Below are 22,530 nucleotides of genomic sequence, written 5' to 3'. Positions count from 1 at the left end.
GTGTGTGTGTGTGTGTGTGTAAAGTACCCACTGAATTTTAAGTATGCAATTGAAATTCATTGTCTGCAAATTGATCTATTTTCTGGTGAAGGCACACATCAGCGGTGCCTCTGAGCCGTCTGTATGTGCACCGTCATGTCGGGAGGTTGCTACCATTTAGCCTCTAGCACGCCAACGCTCACATTAAACATTGTTTGCCTCTGTGGGGCTCGCTGCAGCGCCGGCTTCCAGAAAGAAAGCAATCTTTATCACAGTGGGATCGACGCTGGCAAACAATCTCTGTGGAAATAGGGGGTCTGCGATTTCCTTTTCATTTTTTTTTTTGTTTTTTTTTTGCTCCATGCTATGGGCTGCAATGCACCATAGACATTTTGAAGTGAGCAAGCAGGAACACACACACACACACACACACACACACACACACACACACACACACACACACACACACCTTCCTCTGCTGGGGGACTGACACAATGTCAGACAGAATTAAGCAACAATAACAGAAATAACCCCCGGCAGTTGCCAGATAGAGAACAATGGGCTCCGGGCCCAAACCGGGCTCTGCTACCTCGGTGTCTAAACACTGAGCCCGGCCACCCAGTCCACTCCACTTCCTGCTCGATAAACACAAGGAAAACAGCCGGCTGCCTTTCCTGAGGACACAAGGGGGAAGGGAAGAGGGGCACACTGGAGGACATGACGCCGGAGGAGAGGAATCTCACTGACGGACCAACACACTGCTCGGCTCTTACGTAGGACAAGACATGAGGCTGGTGCTGACTCAGGCCAAAGAACAAGTTCCACTGTCCTACAGATACACACTGTCATGTATTTCAGTATTTTCTTGCCCAACAGATCACCTTAAGGGTTTATTGCTTTGTCAATTCATACAGCCGATTTTTACTTAATGTCAATGACAAAGTTGTTAGCGGAAGTAACGGTGAAAACTTTATAACACATAATACTGCATTAAAAGAATGGCTGCCTAGAGGGCTGTTAAACAACCTGATTCACCTCTACTCACTGTACACCATCTGTCCTTCAGTTAAAGACTGATCTTTCAGGATCTTTAGTCGGATGCTCACTTTTTCCTGAACTTGTCTGGCACTGTAGAAGCCACCTACTGTAAAATGGTTCAAGCCTTTTCAAAATTCAATCAAAAAGCATGTGTACATGTTTGTTGCAAGAGGTTCAGTACTTAAACGTTGCAATGCGTCAGGATCTGGGCATGCAGATTCCTGTTTTGTCTGAGTCTGACTGGAGGGAAGTGGTGAACATCCATTCTTCAGTGCTACTGGATAGTTAACTTCAAAGCACATCAGTGATATTGTCTGAAATAAAATGCCGTGCCTGTTTGTGACGTGACCGCTGCGATCCTTAAAGCATCAAGACAACATTAAAGGGGAAAAACCTACAGCCCTGTCTCAAAGCTTCTCACTCAATCCAGTGGCACTGCTATCACTAAATACTAGCTCATACCAAACCTGCAATGATCAGCCACAACACTACAACCATTTACAGTGAAGTGACATTGATCATCTTGTTACAATTTAATGTTCTGCTCGGAAACCTTTGGTTCTGGCATTCATGTGGATGCCACTTGACATACACCCGACTCAAACAACATTGCGGACCAACTACACCCTCTCATGGCAACAGCACTCCCTGATGGCAGTGGCCCCCCTAGCAGAACAATGCACCCTGCCACATGAAAAAAATGCTCAGGAATGGCCCAAGGAACATGACAAAGGGCTCAAGGCTTCAACCTGGCCATCAAATTTCCAAAATCCCAATCTGGTAGAGCATCCATGAGATGTGCTGGTACTCCAGAGCCAAGTCTGATCAATGGTGGGGTCTCCTTGGATTGAACAAAGCTCTGACCTGTCAAGGCATAGACACAGGACCTTTGGGGTTGTCCCGTGGTGTCTGGCACCAAGGCATTGCTGGCAGATCCTTTAAGACCTGCGCATCCCACAGATGCTCGATCAGATCTGTTATCTGGGGAATTTGAAGGCCAGGTCGATGCCCTGTGCTCTTCGACACATTCCTCGGGCCCTTCCTCAACAGTTTTTACGATGTGGCATGGTGTATTGTCTGCCGGAAGGCCATGAGGGCGAACCTGCTCTTTAACAGTGCTTTGGTGGGTGGTATGTGTCAAGTGGCACCCACATGAATGCCCATGGACCCAAGGTTTCCCAGCAGAACATTGCAATGAGATGATCAAAAGTTACTCACTTCACCTGTCCCTGGTTTTAATGTTGTGGCTGATCGGTGTATACTTCTACAACCAAACTCTATGACACCCTCCCTGATAATGATGACTAGATACTCCAAGCTCTAGCCGGAGGTTATGATATAGCACAGGAGGCCTGTAGAGCCAAACTGTAGATAACAAATAAATAGATAACTAAACACAAAAATCAAGCCCTAAATTCTACAAACCAGATGTCTGCGAAGTAATGGACGTGCCGTGACATTACATACCAACTGTGAAAAACAAAAAATAACATGAGTGTGACCTGCCTGGCCCACCTGCCAGACAAAGACTACAATCACTTCTGCAACTCACTGTGACCCTCTAGAAGCTTCCTCACTATGAGCAGACTCCCTTGTGATCTCCCACAGAGGTTGAAAGGAGCATTTGTTCCAGACGTTTGTGTTTCTTGAACCCATGACATCAAGGTTGAAGTCAGCTGATGTCTGTGACCCGACGGCAGGCTCAGTGCGGCTTTTAAACAACACCCAACACAGAATAAATCGTGAGCTGTTTTATCACATTCCTTCTATACTCTGAGATAAGAGCAAGGAGCATGTTCCCTTTTTTGTTTCATGCCGGTGAAAGGAATCACATTTCAAGAGCTTGTTCTTTGTGTCCCTACATCTGAAAATGCATCCATTTTGCTACTTAATAGCAATTTGGCCGAGACTAAAGTGCAAGTCGCTGGCAGAAAATCAACTGGCCGTTTTCTCAAGCAACATTACAGCCTTGCATCCATCAGAAACATCCAAACTAATTACTGCAAACATACACAATTACTGGAGGCCCACACGCAGAAACGGCGACTACACAGGGCATGCAACAGTCTAATCAAAGCCCTGTGATGTCAAAATCTATTTCTTCTCCATTGTCTGCATTGGCGAGTGGAAGTGCGTTTGATGTTATGGACAAAACAGGATGTAATGACCTCATATAAATACGGAGCAAGTTTGGACTGGAGAGGACAGTGAGGTCCTGATAATAAATGCATTCATGTACACGCCTGAGTGCGCAGAATGGTATTAGAGACTCGTGAAAAATGCCACTGTCTCCACAGATCAAAGCTAAATCCAACACATACAGATATTATGGTCCTGAAGGGGTCCTCTTCCTCCCAGACTGGGCTACTGCTCAGACGGGAAAAAGGAGGTTATACAGGAGTCCACCCAGCGGACATAACCAAAGGAAAACAGGATACAGCTGGTCAGATCTGACCACCAGAGCCAGCATAGCTGAGAAAAACCAAGACGTGTACTCTATATGAAGCGTCTTGAGGGGCTACAGTGTACAGTTCAACGTGTTTTCAACCTGTTAACCTCTAGAGTAAAAGCAGATATTCAATTGAGTTTCCATTTAATCTTGAAATTGATTTAAAGATGTGAACAGGAAGGCTCATACACTCATTCAATTTAATATTCGGGCTGTGACAATGACCGCATCTTGGCAATACCACTGTCACATGACACGACTGTGTTAATGATGTCGTCGCTGTCATCACAGCATTTTTATTTTTAGCCTCTTTAATAAATTCATTGACAAATGTGTTACTCCGGCTCTGATGCAGCCCCTCTGTCTGCAGTCACCTCTCTGTAGTGTCGCTCAGTTTCTCGCCCTCAGCACTATCTGATTAGTTGCATGTCACAAGTCATAGCCTATCAACACTGAAGCTGTTGTGCCACAGATGACAAAGATGGAGACTAGAGCAGCTCCAGTCTGCAAACTGAACCCTGGACTGTGTGTGTCAGACTTTAGACAGCAGATACTACTGAAGTAACAGGTAAGTACATAACAGTAATAAGTGATAAATATCACAATCTCTTATGCTGCGCAGCATAAGAGCAAGTTTGCATTTGAATGTGGGGTAGTGTAGTGTGGAGTTTGCATGTTCTCCCCGTGCCAGTGTGGGTTTTCTCCGGGTACTCGAGCTTCCTCCCACAGTCCAAAGATATGCAGGTTAATTGGTGACCCTTAATTGTCCGTAGGTGTGAATGTGTGCGTGAACAGTTGTCTGTCTCTATGTGTCAGCCCTGTGACAGTCATTGCCTAATGACAGCTAGGATATGCTCCACATTAAACGAACGTTAACAGGATAAGCGGTTGCGGATACTGAATGAAAGAATGACTCTCCTATACTGAAGTTGCAAAAAAAATGGTGGTTAACTAGCAGATAACGGTGACATGTTGCCTTTTCACCGCAGTAAGAAAAAATCCATACCATCAACACCTTACTTAATATTCTAACTAGGGTTGTAGCAAGCGATTACATCTATAATCAATGATCAATGTCAAATTTTGGTAAAATAAAGGTCTACATAATCGCATCATCAAACACTGACGTTAATTTTCCCTCCGTAAATCGTAATCATTCAACTCAACCATTTGTCTCTTTGTCATTCATGACCCACCTGCAATGGCTCCATGCCCCCTCCACTGGGGCCCGCCGCACAGTTTGAGAAACACTAATATATAGCCAGTGCTGCTTTACATACTTGTTAACAAGATGGCCACATTCACTTTTACTTATACCAATATAATATACCAATACCAACACTTATTGTATACAAGGCACTGAGATGTGAATGAAGCTTAGACTTACTGTTGCGTGTGGTGTTGTCCCAGTCCCAGGCCTCTACAATCAATGTGTATGTCCGCTGGAGGGAAAGGAAAAAAGAAGTAAGTCAGATGAAAATAGAATATCTTTGCTGTCATTGTACAATGAGATTCAGTTTCGATGCTAATATTTGGAATAAAATTTGAACAAACTGGAAATGCTCCTCTTCATGACCCTAACACAAGATGCTCATTTCTGTGCAGGTAAGTCTAACTGAGAAACAATGTCTGAAGTTACCTATAATCAAACCATGGTAAGATTATTATATCTAAGCATAAAGAAACATAACATTTCTAACTATGAGGCATGCACCATACTACAGCAGTTATAACACCTGCTGTACTATTAAGCATTCTCCAAACTAGGTCCTCTTTCCTTCCAGTGAGTACTGGAACTGGTCGCAGCTCACTTCCAGTACAACATTTAAATTTCACATGACTACAACATGACAATGCTGGTATTGTCCTCTAATATTTTGTAAATACAAGAATATTCTAATCAAATTGACAGCAAATGAAACATGAAACACTTGACAAAATTTGCCACCTCTCAAAAATCATCACCGCTAATGACTGCACGATGCCTCGTCTACTCTCTGCTACAAAAAGGAACATTTAACAAACCTTTGTCATTTTGTTCCCAAATTTACAGAGAAGTAAACATGACCAATAATCACATGTTTATAATATGAAGCCAATTACCTCAATGATCATTGTAGCCATAGTCACACCACTCTTCTACAGGCATCAGGTCACACACACACTCACACACGGCAAAAATCGATTTCACTGCTACTACAGAGTCTCGTATGCAACTTGGCCCCGTTACTCCGCGGTGCGCTTGAGTTACGCTGTCAATGAAACCCAATGATTCAAAGATAAGACAGCAGGATACGGTAAGTACAACAATGGGAAGAAGCCAAGAAGAAGCTGCAGGACTCAGATGTGGAGAGGGCACAAATGAAGAGCAAACAGCCCAGGCTCTACCAACTTTCCTCTGGTTCACGTACCCCTGCTGGATCAACAGTGAAGCTTTGATACAAAAATCCTGGCAACAAAATGAGATGTGTTGTGGAGTTCAACTGAGGAAAGAGCCACAGATATATCAAGACAGCCATGGTGAAGGTGCACGTTGTGGTAACCTGATATTTATAATGCAGACATTTTACACATGGTGCAAAAACAAATAGTAACAAAGAGTTAGATGAGGATATCGAAACCACTCTCATCTCAGAACACTGAATATGAAGCCAGAGCCAGGAGGCAGAGAGCTTAGCATGAAGACTGGAAGGAATGGGGAAACCACTTGCTTGTCTCTGTAAAGAAAACGTGATGCAGTGCAATAATTAATGCCCTTACAGGGGATACTTTGACGATTTTCAACCAGCTCTGTGTCACAAACAATGTGGGTAGTATGTGTCAATCAACTGTGGCTAAATTCCCTCCATCTAACACCCCCACCCTCATCGAAACTCCGCCGGATGATGCAAAACACACCATTCGGGGGTTTCACTGGCTCTTGGGCAGTTGCTCAAACTACAAGCTGTACTTGCACATTTTCGTAGTAACCACCACCAACGCCGCCACAACGAACATAAAGAATATAGAAGCTGATCCCTCTAAAACTCAGACTGAAATCCAATCAAACAGCAAAAATAGGCAGTGCTGATCAAATATGAACCAAGGTTGTTACTGCGCTGCCAATTTCTCTCCTAAAGTGTTTTCAGAAACACCTACGCCACCTATTGGCAAGAGTGTTAATTGGTCTGGTGTGACGCAGTGCATTCTGGTACCTGCAGGCTTTTCGTCAGTCCTTTTCTCTGTTTTCTCTGGTCAAGTAGCACCATAGTATTTTCGTCTTTTTACTACATAGACAGCCCTGTTTTATGAGTGGACCCTCTTTATATCAGGGAATTACTTCTTTAAATTGAGAAAACATGATGCAGTGCTGTATAGACTTCCGTACATGCTAAATTTTTGGTGCACTGTTGCCTGACTGCATGAAGATGGTGTCCTCTTTTTCCCTCTGCCCCTCAGCCTGAGTCCGCCACTGCTTACTGACATGTTGCATTACATTTGATCCATCTGCACAAAAAAAGTGAGGTAACACAAAGTTGTGGTTTCACTGAGTTTGTGTGCGGGACACTTTTCTCGAGTGGCAGCAGTGACTGCCTCCACTGGTTGCCTGGCAACCTCATGTTGACAAAAACACAACTTGTCCTGGCATAAGCATATTTCCCCAAGATGAACTACTGAACAATTCCTTCTACTTTCATCTATTATTTATAACGAGCTGCTAGCCTCTGAATGTTAGCAACTTGGTAAACCTAATGCATTAACAACAGAGAATTATTACTGAGACCCAGCTGTGATGGTTTACATTCTACCCACTCGACATGTTTCCTGAAAACCCACCACTGAAACCCACTCAGACTGTTTTTCCTGTCTCTTCTAATTTTAAATCAGTTTCAGCTCCTCTCTGCCACAATCACTATACGAACTGTTAAGACAGGCTCGTGGTCTTCCACCATGTTTTCAGGAAAAACAAAGCCTCAGCAGGTACCATGTCCATTAAGAAGGTCACTTTGCCAATATTAGCTGTGTGAGATGAACTCTGCCTGGCTTTGTCCTTGGATGCCAGACAGTGAACTAAGGGGATTATCAGTATAACAGTTGACCAGTCTAACAGCAGTGGTGCACTGATGAATGTGTTTTACCCTGTGCTGAAATGATTAGTCTATTATTCAAGTAGTGGATCAACAGAAAATTAAAAGATCCACTGAGTAGGATAAAAAGGACATACTGGCAGAAATTAAATATAATATTCATAACTATGTTTTCATTACTGTATAATCACCTGAAAATAAGAATCCTTATGTTTTTTGTTACCTTTAAAATGAGATGTTTATATCTATATACAGAGTGGGTCCTCTTCCATGGAGTCCACAGGGTTTATTCTACAATAGTCCAGAGTGCACAAATCAAACACTGGCATTTGTTAGGGCTATTTGTGTTTTTGTATTTTTGTGCTGGCCACTGTAGTTCTCCTAAATGCTTGGGAGTTTCAGCTGCCTGCAATCTGCAACCTCACCACTAGATGCCACTAAATCCTACACACTGGACCTTTAAATCAACAACATGGATGATAATCTATTATGGACGCAACATACAATAATTTCTAATTGTCAGTTAATTTGTTTATTGTTTTTTTCATAAGTCAGAAGTACTTTATTCATCATCATGGGGGAAACTGGGAGGTCGAGAAAAAAAAGAAAAAAGAGCAGGAACGACTGCAACAGGCTGCATACATGGTTGCCGCATGCACACTACTTAATTGATTAATTGTTTGATCAATAAAACGTCAGAAAAAATGCTGATCAGTGTTTCCCAAAGCCAAAGATAGCATCCTTAAATGTCTTGTTTTGTCCACAACCCAAAGATATTCAGTTTACTGTCACAGAGGAGTATTAAATTGGCTGGCAATTAATCTAATAGTTGAAAAGTAATCAACAAATCACTGCAGCTCTATAATTCATTAATGCTTTAGGACATTTATGAAGCAAACATTTCCAGCTTCTCAAATGTGATTATTTGCTGCTTTTTGACATTTTATATAATCTTTAATTGGATATATTTGGTTTTGGACTGCTGGTTGAAGACATCACTTTGAGCTCTGGTAAAATGGGATGGCTATTATACACTATTTTTGGTATTTAATTTTTATTTTATTTTACTGAAAATGGGGGGGGGTCTGCTCTTAAAAACATGTAACCTGAAATTATTTTCAATGATGTAGCAAAAACGTGAGCTGGTTCACGTAAACACGAACACACACAGATAGAAACTAACCAAGCTAACCAGCATCACAAGAGTAATCTAGCTGGTGTGCTGCAGGGCACACTGCTAGGCAACCAGCTGACCTAAATAACAGTCATTACGTCACCACCAGTTGTAGTAGCCACAGCGTGACTGCTGTGACCTCTACTGTAATGTCATTGATAGGACGATGGCCTGGAGGGGTGGTACCAAGGAAAAAAAAAAAAAGACATGAGGCGAGTATTTGAGGGAGTTCAATGCTTCAATGAGGCGGGAAAGAGAAATCACAGGGAGGGGGATTGGAAAATGCGTGTGTGTGTCAGACTGTGTTGTTGATCTGGGGGACCAACAAGCTGGTAGGCTGGTTGCTGCTGGGCTGTGGGATTAAGTAGGCTTGTCTGGCTGTGGGTGGTGGCGGGAGGAAGGGGAGGGGAGTGTTATTGTGGAAGACCACGAGTGACAAGAGAAGGGGATAGAAGATGACAGGATAGGGGTGAGCTAAAGGGCTTGGGTCAGAGTTTGGACACGGGAGGGGGTACAGCTGTATGAGACTGTAGCTACTGGTAAGACGTGAGAGGCCATAACTAGGCTGGGGTAGGGGAGGTGGGTGAGAAGGAAAGCTGTAGTTAGAGGTATGGAAGACAGGCGAATTGCGACTCTCGTGATGCCGCTTCCGGAAGCTCTGCCAACCCGTCCGACCGCAGACACACAACAGATGCGGCCTCAAAGATGGATTATTTGACATGAACGTGGATCATCCCACGACATGTAGCTCGGCTTCTGACCTTTCCACCCATTCCCCCTCCCCCCACCACAAAAGGGTGGGCTAGCTGCCCCAGTCTGAGCATGTGGGTGGGTGTGTGCATATGCCAATGCGTACAAGGGGAAGTGTGAGTGGCAATGAATGCATTAGTGGCAGGAGATCTTGGGATGATGCCTGCGTGTAATTGTGCACAAGTGTGGCACACAAACCTAGCCACGAGGAAGAATCAAAGATCAAATAGAGAACAGGTGGCCATATTGTGACCTCCACCTTCAGGGTTTACCTAATACCCCGGCTTGCTTGGATGCCTACATGTTGTAATTGCTTGGGTAAATAGTTCAGAGTCATTGTATGTTGGCCGCGAACTAGTCTGGTTTCCCACAGACCATCCCACTCTGTGATTAGCTGGATTAAGTGACAGCTGCCCAAATGGTTGGAACAAGATAGATGGATGGGCAGGGGGGGATAAAGGGGAGGTGTGGGGGAGGGAAGGGAAAAAAGGCTACTGAACAAAGACCCTTGTCCCAACATCATAACTCACCCCCAATCCCAATCAAAACCATTGTCCACGAAGAGACACAGTCAGCACGGGGACAATTAGTGTCAGCATGTGTGCTGCTGAGCCTGGGCAGGACAGTCGCATCGGGTGAAGTCACAAAAAAGCCACCAGTTGTTCTTGCAAATCTTACATCCAGCTCAGAAAATACCCTTATTTCATTACCCTACTCCTGTTCTCAAAGCAAAAAAACACATCACCTACATTTGACTGTGTGAAATACTTCATCCGAGACTACGAAGAATCCTCTTTCAGTCAAATCTCCAAAACCTGACCCAGCCCTTCCCCTAATGGATTAGAGGATTTACTCAGAGAAATCCTAGTTTTCAAGTCAAGAAGGGGGGCATGGTGAAAAAAAAGGATGTTTATGTGTCATGTACTCAGCGAACTGTCTTTGCTTTTAATGATGTAACACTCCCATACCATCTCTGCCTTGAACTGGATCAAAAATCATCAGTTCATTGAATTCAGGTAGAGTCATGACAAAAGGCTGTTATGGTGAAGGTAGAAGATGTGGTGGTGATGTCTGGGGAAAGCCACAGGTGAAGGTTCCCACGCCAGATAATGGGTGGATGGATGAGAGGAAGGTGGTCATTGAAATACTGAAAAAGGGACAGGGAACAGAGAGAGAGGTGGTAGTGAGAAGTGGAAGCCGGGGCAGGTCGGGGTCACTAAGCATGGGATCCGCACGCTTCTTTTTCAAAAGAGGGGTCAGCCCCTCGGCATGTGGGGCGATGTGCGTGTTTGCATTCGAAGAATACCAAGAATGTGAGATCCAGGCCTGGTGTGTAATCCCATGGGAGATCCCAGTCAGCCAGTGCCTCGGTATCAATGAAGGAGTGGGAGTCTGAGGGTTGATTGACTCGTTTCTGCGTTTTGGAGAACGCTGGGACCTCGAATTTTGATTGAGTTTTAAGAACTATGCTGTTTTTTATGCCTTTAATGCAATAACTAGAAAACTCGCAGATGTGTACTCCTTCTAAAACACTCTCTGTAACCTTGAGCTATTTCTGTTCCCATGTCATTGATAGGTGACCTGAATGTCCACCTCCCTGTTCCCGACTCCTCCACGGGGAGTTTCTCCTGATTTATTGCCTTCTGATGGGACATGAGGTCATCACGATTCATCCCGTAGCCAGTAATCGCTGCATGTAATCTTCATTAATCTGTGATGTCAATCCCAGCTTTTGGTTTTACTCGAGCTGAGTCTACACTATTCCAGCGAGGGCAGAGCTGCACCATCTCTGCTGAGTACGAAGGGCAGTGGCACAACAGCATGGTATGCACCTTGTACCTTCTTCAGATGCCCATTTTTGGAATTACTGGGAAAATTATGGACAGTGGCACTCTCATTCCCTAATGGGGATTAATAGCCGTCTCAGTATAAGGAATAACAAAATGAAAGCCATCCCATAAAATAATAGTAATCAACTCCGAGATGTCCAGTTGCATCTTTTATTCTAATTAGCTGGAAGCAAAATAATTTGGTATCATTACCTCCTAATGATACTGAGGGATAATTAAAGCATTAGACACCAAACAGGCTGAATATCACAAAGTCTAGACACCCTCTGAGAGCACAACCAGAAAGGTTTCCAGTGGGGGGGAAGATTGTTGGGAGGGGGTCGGGTGGGGAGCTTCTTACAGTCGAGGGTGAAAAGTAGAAAAAGTAGAGCTGGATGAGCTTCCCATCACTTCTGCCTGGAGGGTGGACCCAAATGCAAATCTCTCCCTCGTTCTAGCTCCTCAATCTGTTCAGAGGCAAGGATCAAAGACCTCCAGTGGCAAAATCCTTGCAAATGTGGTGATGATGTTGGCAGGCAGAGGAGTACAAGTAGGAAGGTTTTTGACCCTATTTGACATCCGTACTAAATGTTCCTGTACTTAGCTTGTCGCAGGATTTTAGGAAGACAAAATTTGACCTCAACAATCTCGCATATGTAGAGCAAACCATTAAAATGTATAATATATTGAAAGGACATTAAGTCTAATTCATGAATATGGCAAATCCCCTCACTTCAGTCTGAAAGCTGGAATCTTATCCAAACAAAAATTCACTTCCACTCATGCCAGACACTTTGACAAACAATACTGCAACCTTGAGCTTCAGTTTAGGCTCTACCATGGAACTGAAGACATAAAAGACACATCCAAACATCTAGCATCCTATGATTCATGCAACATGAGTTTCTTTATAAACAAACCTCACATACTTGCTACTCTTGTCTCATCTTTTTCATTGTCAATTACTCTTGAAATGTACATTATTGACCATTCTGCAAAATATACATTTCTCAGAGCATTAGATGATTCTTTCATTTCTCCTCGGTTACTCTTTCTGATGTTTCTTCCATTTTTTACCCTGTTAAAAGGTTTATGGGGAGTTTTTTTCTTATCCGAAGCAAGGGTCAAAGGATAGTGGGTGTCTTATGTTGTACAGATTATAACTGAATCCGAACGTCCAGCCTCTGAACTTTCACACTGAACCCTCTCAGACTCTAGTCATGCATACTATGACATGTTCATCATATCAAAGTCTGCAAGGGTGTGAGACTGCAAAGCTGCTTATAGACAGGACCCTAGTCTGTTTTATTGGTTGCTGTGGAGACGTTCAGGCAAATAAAATCATGTGCATGGTGATCGCTGCAGTACTTGCTAATGCAGCATTCATAATGTTTGTTATGTTTTTGTTTTAGTCAGTAATTAGAAAAACTGCGTACTACTAAATGTCCCGTCTGTATTAAAACAAATTGTGGTTATTTAAATCAGTGTCTGCACCCCAAGCAGACTCTCTTGGAAGTCTGTATCAAGTCCCTTGTGGATGGGATCAAATTTGAAGTTTTTTATGCATTAAAAAAATAAATAAGTAAATTATATTGAGATTATTTTGACAGATATCACAATGTGTCCCAATTGAAAGTGGAGATGGTGATTTTTGCATTTCATTTTCACTTCAAAAATCTAAAAAATAATGAAGTAATTTTTGCTGGGGTCTGTACCAAACAAGCATGTTCCCATATGTCTGGAATATGATTTGTAGGCCATGGCCAAAGCACAATATATGGCATGTTGTGACACATTTTACCTGTATCAAAAAATTGCAACTTCTGAACTTTGGATATTGCGCTTTGTCACAGAGAGATTTCGATATTTCGATTACTTATGCAGACCTATTGGACAGCCCTAAGCATTTGCAGATTCATGAGAGGGTGTCCCAAAAGTCTGCAAGCGCAGTGAAGTCTGGACATTTGGATTCAGCCATTGTAAACCCCCATGAGGCAAATGTGTGAATTGTGGTATTGGGCTATATAATTAAAACTGACTTGACATTTTAAAGTCGATTTTATTGTGCAGCAAACAGTCCAAAGATATTCAGTTCATAATGTGGGACTTCCTTGAAACACGATGATACATCTCCTGATACACAATAACTTTGAATATATAACAAGAAAGCAGTAAATCCTCACATTTGAAAAGCTTAAACCACTGAATGTTCGGCAGTTTCTGCTTAATACATCTATTATTTTCTTGTTACAGAAGGTGACTAATCAGGTAATCGACTGATTTTTAGTTTTAGCTCCACAGTGGAGATGCAACCAGGGACAGTCTGCAATTACTGTATTGCATTGTATCCATTATCTTCAACACGTGCCATACCATCAAACCTCGGTCAAACTATTCAAACAAATCCTGTACCTGAGAGAAAATAGACAAACCAGTATCAGCACAAGTTTGGTGTTTAGTTTGAATGAAACCCTGCAGACAAGTGAGGCACCGCTGACCAATAACTTCAGACACATTGCACTACTCCAACTACACATGCGGTTAAGAAAGCAGGTTACAGACTGCATGACAGTCATATCTCTGCTGGGCGGAGAGGTGGAGGGCTGCGAGTTCTGCACACAAATTGCTTGCCAGTGTCGTGTGCCAAGAGATGTCGCACTGAAGGCAAGGCATTTGGCTGACTGCTGTACACCGGCTGTGCACGCACACACACACACGCACGGCCCATTGAGCATGCTGCTACTATGCCAACAGGGTCATTACCCATGCACTTCCAATACAACAAACCCCTCCCCTCATGGTGCTAATTAGCCAGCATGATCCAAGAGTATGCAACACGTAAAACAAACACCAACACATGCACATTTGCATAGAAAAGCTACATGATTTCACATGCAAATAATAAATATGTCCAACTAACTACAGCGTGATTTACTGCAAGCAGAGTTAAATCAGGTTTTAAATTTCAAACGACTTCTTGCTTGCAAGGAAAAATTAAATGGGCTAAGAGCAGTTTTTCATGCATTAAATCAAGGACAAGTTGCTTGTGTATCGAAGCATAGAGGTATTTATTCTTATCTGAAAATACTAGTCTAACAAGGCTGGCGATCACAAAACAACTGTGCCACAATTCCTTTTAGATTCCTATCATATCTTCATCATCATGTGTGCCAAGAAATGTGACAAACAAGTTAAACGTTTCAAACATTCACCTTAAAGCTCAGCTCTTGAGGACTCGTGGGTATTTCTCACCTACGTCCTCAGGTGTTAAAGTGCCTTCAGAAGACCAAAAGCGACTAAAGCAGTAGACTCAGAAACATTAACAGGCTAATTCCTGATCCAAAGCAACAGGGCGCCCGACTGGAGAGCAATACAGCGCCGCCTCCAGCCGAGCCCCATTATCATTTCAAACAGGTTCAGCAGTACAGTGACAATTTAACTGCCCATGTAATGACATGCTTTAATTACCCCCACAAGGAGCCTCTAGCACCTGCACACCATTCATTTAACAAGAGGCAGGGGACGCAGCGGGCCACAACAACATGCACTAACAGTGTATTCAAACAGACAAATCAATGCAGAGAAAAATACATACAACTACACATTTGTTGTGCACCTTGTAACTGTACTATGTGTTGACAGAAGCACCTGAGCAGCCTGCATTGTGCAGTCGTTTATCGGAGCCTGCGTCTGATGTTTTAACTCATTTTTCACCCAACACCAAAAACAAAGAATGAGTGAGATGTGAGGACATACTTCAAGAACAGTAGACATGATTTAAAGGTGTTGCGTGTTGTATTTTCACAGTTATTGTCACCCTCCCACCTTTTCTGATGTGCTGTGAGGACATCTGCAGATCTCCTGCCAAACCTCAGCATGCGGAATTGAAATTATGTTGTAGAGGCTTTCAGTCGTCTTAGCCTGCTTCATATAAGACGGGAGGTAATATTACTGTGTCACAACTAATGTGGTGATGATTTATTGATGTCTATGAGCCACCTCTACAGCAGTATCAGTACTTCTTAATCCAGATCTGTAGTTTCGCAACACACCAACTGTGGTGCCAGCAGTCATTCATTCACAAGGGATCAGCTGTGTTTCTACACTGATGAAGTGTGGGCTAACGCAAATCGCCACGCAAGAGTAACGCAAATAATTTCCCCTCGGGGATCAATAAAGTATTTCTGAGTCTGATTCTGACTCTGATAATTTCAAAGTAGTGTATTTCACTCATGTTGTTGATGAGAAAAAGCACAGCAACACGTTTGTTGTTTCTTAAGAAGTAACAAAAAAACTAATGTGACTTTATTTAAAGAACAACGCTACCTCCTAAACAGATTCACAGGGCAAACAACTGCTTTGCTCTGAAAATCATATTTCATCATGACTGTTTGGGTCTGGTGATATGATGATGTACTAAAGAAGGGTGGAAAACTTTAGAGCTTAATCTACAATCAGAAAATGTTGCGCAACACAATTAAATCTGCATTATGGTCATTGGATGTGTTGGGGATGACAAGGGTCCAGTTACAGTGAACCGACAAAACATCTTGTGCACACTATGGATGTATCAAGAGAGCGTTGAAGGCAGGCCATCGTTCATTCCTATGAAAGCTGCTCAGTTGCACATGAAGCCAAAAAAGCTTTATTTCTGCCGTACGAAATTAGGTGGATGTTCCGCATTGTGGGGACCACAGAGCAAGTGCACAGCTGCTGAACACAGCCGAGTGGCTAACTTCCAGTTTAGCGCTCTGCTAAACTGAATGAGAATAAACTGGTTTCATCTTGCGGTTCTTCTAGACTTTAAAAATGCTATCTGACCAAATGGGTCAAATCCTGATCATGAGACAAGTCATTTTGCAGGGGTTGTGATGCTGAAAAATGTATCCTCTGATTCCCAATTAATTCTATGGGAAAAAGTCTTATGGGCCCCATGACATCACATGACAGATGTGAAGGGTTTAATTCCACTTTTGGCCACTATGTAAGATTGGCTTCAAAGCCCGGCACTGTTCCTGGGGGCCTGGTGCAAATACTGTAGGTATTAGGGCCGTAATATACTTGCTGCTTGATCGAACGTACGTGTACACAACGCGTACACAATGTGCGCACGTTGTATACGCAGCACTATGCAGCCAAAATACACAATACTGGCGGTCATCGCTTGGGGCAGCACTTGGGGCAGACAACAGAAATATAACCCTGAAATCGTGAAGAATCTCATGAGAAGAAGAAGAAGAAGGGTCTGGTCTGATCATCCGGTTGGGTCAGCCTGGGCCTTCGCACCAGCGCCTCTAGTGGTTATATGAATATTGCATCTCGCGCACGCATCGCAGTACCTCACGTTGAGATGTGCATTCGGCGCGTCAAACGAACGCAGATCACGCGTGGCAGCCATGATGCGGTCGCGTTGTTTGCAGCAAGTATATTACGGCCCTTAGGGATGTCAGCAGTGCAGTCCGGCCAGGTGGAGCTAGCTAGCAGCGCCACTCATTTCGCTATTACCACTACTGTACCCCAAACGTATGCGTAAATATGGTGGCCCAATACGCGTACCCAGTCAAAAATATTCTTAGTTAACCGATTAATGGTTAACCACGAAAATCCCTAGTAGGTGTAGTTATAAGTGAGCCTACAGTAGCTGTCTGATTTTAAAACATATCAGCATAGTTTTTCCCTCTGATACTGTGGACATAACCATACAGTGGAGCATACAGTTCAGACCCACGAGAGCATCTTAAATATGCTTATGAATGCACACAAAGGAATATCTGCAGGACTCATGCAGTCTCGCTGCAAGATACAAGATCAGTACAAAATCCTCCAATTATCAACATGACACGCAGCTTCTGGTCTCATTTTGTTTGAAAGTGGGAACATGTTCCCCTCATTTATTTGGTTGTCACACAGTTGGCTTGACTGTGGTCTGCAGAGGATATGGTACTAAATAATTAGAATATACTCTGAATTTATTAAATGACAAGATGTCAGAAACCTGCATCTTGACCAAACCCGGTGCACATCTGCCTATCTCACCAAATCATAACACAAGGTCCTCATAATCCTGGTAAAAGCCCATCGAATTATATTTGGACATATTTCCATGACAGCCCATAACCAATTTGAATGTTGGTTTAGGTATTCAAAATTGGCTCCTCACAGTGCAGTGGTTTGCTTAAACTGTGGTTTGCAGTCAGGCATCAACCAGAGCAAGACTTATGAGAGTAATTCCATACAGAGTGACAATAGGATGCATCTCATCCATTTTGCTTTTCAGTACCTTAGGTGGTGACGTGTAAACAGACAGAGCAGTATGATAGATGCCAACAATTCATGATGGCTCCATTTGAAGGTCCTCAGGCATTGAATAAACCATCTCTGTTCATCAACATAACACATTTGGAAGTTTTTTCCATGAAAAAAAAAAAAGCTCCATGCCTTTAAACGGCTCAGATGTAACTCTACACCTTAGCCTCATTTGATATGCGCACATCTATGAATATGCAAATGCAGCCTTCACCTGCTCACCTTTGACTCTGCTCATCAAACACACAAACCTCTTCTTGTCAACAGTAACAGATAACATGAGCCTTCAGCTTGACTACGTTATCAGACAGCTGCTGATTCATTGCTAATGTTCGATAAATTTTATTCATAATCGCCAGCTCTGACAAGTCAAAGGGAAAGTGAAACTTAACTTGCACAATACGGATGCGTAGCTACATCTGGCTTCTCCTCTGATACCCCACAAGTGGACCACATAGGTGTAGATTTCTTTGGGAGACGCAGGGCACACATCCCCCACAATATCTAGAGCACATTCTTCCGCTGCCCCATAGTACTTGTATTTTGTCAAAATAAAAGACATTTAAACCATAAATTGATGCAGAAAAGGCACTAGCTGATGCACAGAAAATAAATACAATGCAGGAAATTAAGTGTTCGTTGCTCAAAATTTTCTGTCAGAGGACCCCCCAAGTGTAAAAGCTAAACTGTGGCCCTTTGTTGATGGTACTAGTTTCTTGGGTTGGTACATAACAAAACCTGGAAGTCTGAATCGGTCATTTACTGCAGTTCCAAGGCAAAAATGCTGAACCATGGCTTTAACTGCTTATTTCACTCATGATCTCTCTTACAGCATATAAAAAACACCATATGAACATATTATCAAGGTCGTACTGGAGGGAGTCTTTAAAATTAGACAGACACTTAGAACCATCATCACTGCCTTCCTTCAGCTGCCTATCATCATGACAGACTTTTTCAGAGGGAGCTGGTGACATGAGGCTACAAATCAATGCCCGACACTTGTCGCTGCGGACAAACAAACCAAATGCTGGAATTAGCTGATGCTTTGGTAGCTTTCTGTGCATTGCAGTGCACACCGGGCTGCAATGACACAGCAAAAAGGTGACATTAAAATTGGGCTCAGACATTAATGAAACATATAGCTATATTTGGTGTTCAGTCAAGGTGCTTTGTGGAAGGCAGCAGACACACACAACTTCTCCTGTGTTAACAAGCGCTTGAGCCACACTTCAGCTGTGACTCTGCATTAATATATCTGGTCATGCTGCTGCATGACTGCTTGTACATGAGCACAACATAACTTCAGGACAGCTGTTGATACAATCAAACTTCTGGATGTATCCTAAACTAGCAGCTTTGCAAGTAAACCAGGTAAGGGGGACAGCACCAGAGGGAAACTAGAGCATTTTGGCACGAACAGAAGTCTGTCTAAAATTAGTAAAAAGTCACTGGTACAGCAAAGAGCAGCACACAAAGTCTAAATCATCAAAGTTAAAAAGGATTTAGGCTCCTTGCTCCATGCAAGTAATGAGAAACTTCCTCAACATAAAAACAGCTGATTCCAAATTTACCAGACACTTGTTCAAACTCGGGTCTGTGCAACACTGATAAAGCACAGGTTAAAACATCATCATCGCCCCGAGGCACCAAGTAGGAAAACAACCTTTTAATTTATGGACCCTAAAAGCAGTTCTTTCCCCACTGGTACGTGCTGTACCTTATGTGAAATGACAGAACGAACAAAACAAAGTGTTCTCAGAGGAAATCCCCACCGGCTCCTTCGCGACACCGCAACACAGATCCATTTAATATCAAGAATGTAGTCAGAGTCAGATGGCGATGACAAAGAGTTCAGTCCACGCGGGTTTCCACGGGGCAGCTGTCCAGATCACACAGTCAATACTACACTGCATCTTTGTTGATGAGCGAAGCAACAACACAGATGTATGGCAGGCTTGTGAACTCTGACGACAGGCAACGGTACGTAAGATTTCTAAGGCACAAAATGTGCAATGTCTGAGGGCGAAGGCGCTGCTCGGAGGAAATCAGGGCATGAGGCAACAGTGGTGGTGGCTTGACTCGTTCACTGATTATACACAGTGGTGAACATGAGAAGTAGTTGATGTAACAGCTCACAGTTTTAAATTGCTTTTAATCGTTGATGCCTCCAAGAAAGAGCGTAACGCTTTGAATGAATCCTCTGCTCTTTGCAAAAGTTTGACTTTGCATGCTGCTTCTCTGACCGTCTGCACAGTTATACACAGTGCTGCATAACTGTCAGGTAAGGATGAAATGCTGTTTGAAACGTGTTAAGTTTTAATCCTGAAGATGCTAGACGTGTGTACAAAGTCCATGGCGTGGGTGTTTAAGAAGCCAAACTGTCATCAAGAGCACCGCAAATAGAACACTACAAATAATTCCAATATGGCGTCATCAAATTAAAAAGTCCTTTCAAGAACTCTGACCCATCAGTACGTCGTAAAACTGTGGTTCCCAACTGGTGGGTTGCAGCCCTAAAGTGGGTCGCAGGTCCATTCTGAATGGACCATAAGTGACTCGCAAACATGTGAAGGTTGTAAGGAAAAATAAATAAATTAAGTGCCATTTTCTGCTGCAGAGTGAGTGACTAACAGACAGCTACTTGACAGAGACAGCAAACTAGCTCAACGATATGGCCAAACACAACTATGACACTTTATGTATTTGGCTGTGGACACTCAAACTAATGACAAAGGGGAAATCTGGACCCTGTGGCTGGACCAGTTGGGAACCAATGATTGATGACTATTAACCAAGATAAGAAAAACTCCACTAAAATCTGAAATTAAATACAATTATTAACAGAAGTTTACTATTGGAAAAGCACAAAGAAATGGTCTTTGTTTCAAACTTGTTTCAAGCCATCATAGTTGTGCTTTTTGTTTCACCTGGTAAATTAGACTGTACCCAAATCACAATTATGTCAGTCGAACTGGAATTGGCTGTTCAATACGGATAATAAATATTCAACTGTTGTTTTTTTCCCCCCACAGAGTCTGAGAGTGTTCTGGGGGATGTTCAGGGTTCAGTGACACTCAGTAGCTAACAAGCCAAGTCAGCCCACAGAGCTAATGCAAGGTAACTACACAAAAAGAGATCGGAAATGTGCAACATTATTTGCCAAAAGTAGATATGAAACAAAAAGCAGAGACTGTGTCGTTTCAAAGGGTGCTGTGAGCTGTAAATTCACCACTTCTACGCAAAAGGCAGAATATAACGTTATCTCAGAGCCTGACCAGGTTGCCTCTCTTCCTCCAGGCAGCTGCCTCCATCTCTCTCAGACTCACCCTGGGTCTGTGTCTGCAGCTGCCTGAACTGGACAGCAGTGTGAAAGCAAGAAGTGCTCACCCTACAGCTAAATCTGAGGACTGAAACATCCCAGATGTACACTGCAAACAAAAATACATGACTGCTAGACTTCAAAAATCTCAGACAACTGTAGGGTCTGTGACTGATTATTCAAATCTCCTGACTTTCAGGGAGTAGCCCTAAAAGTACATGTGGGTGGACTAGGTGTTAAAATCATCCAGTTAGTGATTAATCAGGATTATGAAGTCCCACGCTAATGCACTGTAAAGGGACCAACAGGAACCAAACAAATGTTTCTTTGCTTGTTAGTTAAGCCTGAAGTTAAGGTGAGCACATCTTGAAGGGAGTCTGCAAGACACTTCTTGGTAGCATTACCAGAGAGCTTTCACTATAAAGCAGCTGCACGACATTCATGACATTCACAAAAGGGGAATGCTTAGTTGTGGCTTGATAAAAGTATAAATTGTAAAATGTTTATTGCAGATTGTTACTGTTGTCTGAAGTTAAAAAATAAGCTTAAAAAACAGTGATGAGAAAACGCTCTCTTCACCTTGGGAGTTCAGCTGGACCGGCTAATTGCATAATCAATACAGAGCTGGGCTGAATCACAGGTGAGACCCGCGTGAGTGGTTTTCCACGCGGCAGCCCGGGGACCAGAGGAGGACGGAGGATGGGGGAGGGAGCCACAGAAAGGGAAGATAATTGTTTACAAGAGGCCTATGTAGCCGTCTCCTAGCAACAGCTCTGACAAGCTCCGCATCAGGTGTGGCTAACCATGGCAGCCTGTGTTAGCCTTTGGATCTAGGAGTGTGTGCGCATCCAAAATACAGCTGACTGCGGTCTCAGGCAGAGAGGAGAGAGACACCGTGCATGTACACAAAGTGGCTGAATGAGCTACTACCAAAGCCTCTGTCCCAGGCTGGATTTTTCCCCTCAGAACTTGTTTTCTCATCAGCATGAATTGCAAACATAGGTGTGGAAGACAACCACAAACAATCATGAAAAGAAATCAAGACAATCCAAGCAAGTTTTTCCAATGTTGGCGCACACTTTTGGCATATATATGAACAGGAATCTCCAAAAAATGTGAACATAGAGCTCTGTACTGACTACCTAAGCATGGCACTCTTGCAAAATTTGTTTGCACCCCCCAAAATTTAATTTAAACAGTATTTTGGACATTTATAAACAATTTAAACCAACATTTTTTGTATGTATAAGTATATAGAAAGACAATAAACCAAAGACCTCAGACTCAGCTTTACTTCCTGTACACATAAGTCAAGTGCTTGTACTTTGAAAACAATGCTTGACAGTAGCACAAAAAAAGTTAATGACAGCAACACTATGTGCATTTGGCATACACGTGGCCGGAGCAGCGAGCCAAAACCATTTAAACAGTTTGGGCTTGTTCTAAGAAAAACAATCGTCGGCAGGTCTGTGCAGATCAACACATCGTTTAAATGTGAATGACATGGTCTACACCTCCCACTTTTTGAGATGATCAGCCTCGAGAGACTGACAACACACCACACAAGGGAGGTGCACGAGCAACAGACCGAGCAAACCAAGTCGGTACACACGCTT

General features: G+C 43.0%; 1 protein-coding gene across 3 annotated transcripts in view; it reads right to left on the bottom strand.

Annotated features, from left to right (window-relative positions):
• Positions 1–22,530, bottom strand: part of jag2b (jagged canonical Notch ligand 2b) — a 65,077-nt gene that overhangs the window by 35,034 nt on the left and 7,513 nt on the right. For 2 of the 3 annotated variants that reach the window (XM_049590223.1, XM_049590225.1), the window contains exon 3: positions 4,854–4,908. In XM_049590223.1, coding sequence (XP_049446180.1) covers positions 4,854–4,908 — 55 coding nt within the window. Of the gene's footprint in view, positions 1–4,853; positions 4,909–6,833; positions 6,998–22,530 lie in introns of those variants that run through there. The other variant, XM_049590226.1, reaches the window with a different exon arrangement.

Source organism: Epinephelus fuscoguttatus, linkage group LG11 (genome assembly GCF_011397635.1).
Source record: "Epinephelus fuscoguttatus linkage group LG11, E.fuscoguttatus.final_Chr_v1".
NCBI classification, from domain to species: Eukaryota; Metazoa; Chordata; class Actinopteri; order Perciformes; family Serranidae; genus Epinephelus; species Epinephelus fuscoguttatus.
Note: the sequence above shows the minus strand (reverse complement) of the source record. Positions and strands in the feature narration are given on the sequence as shown.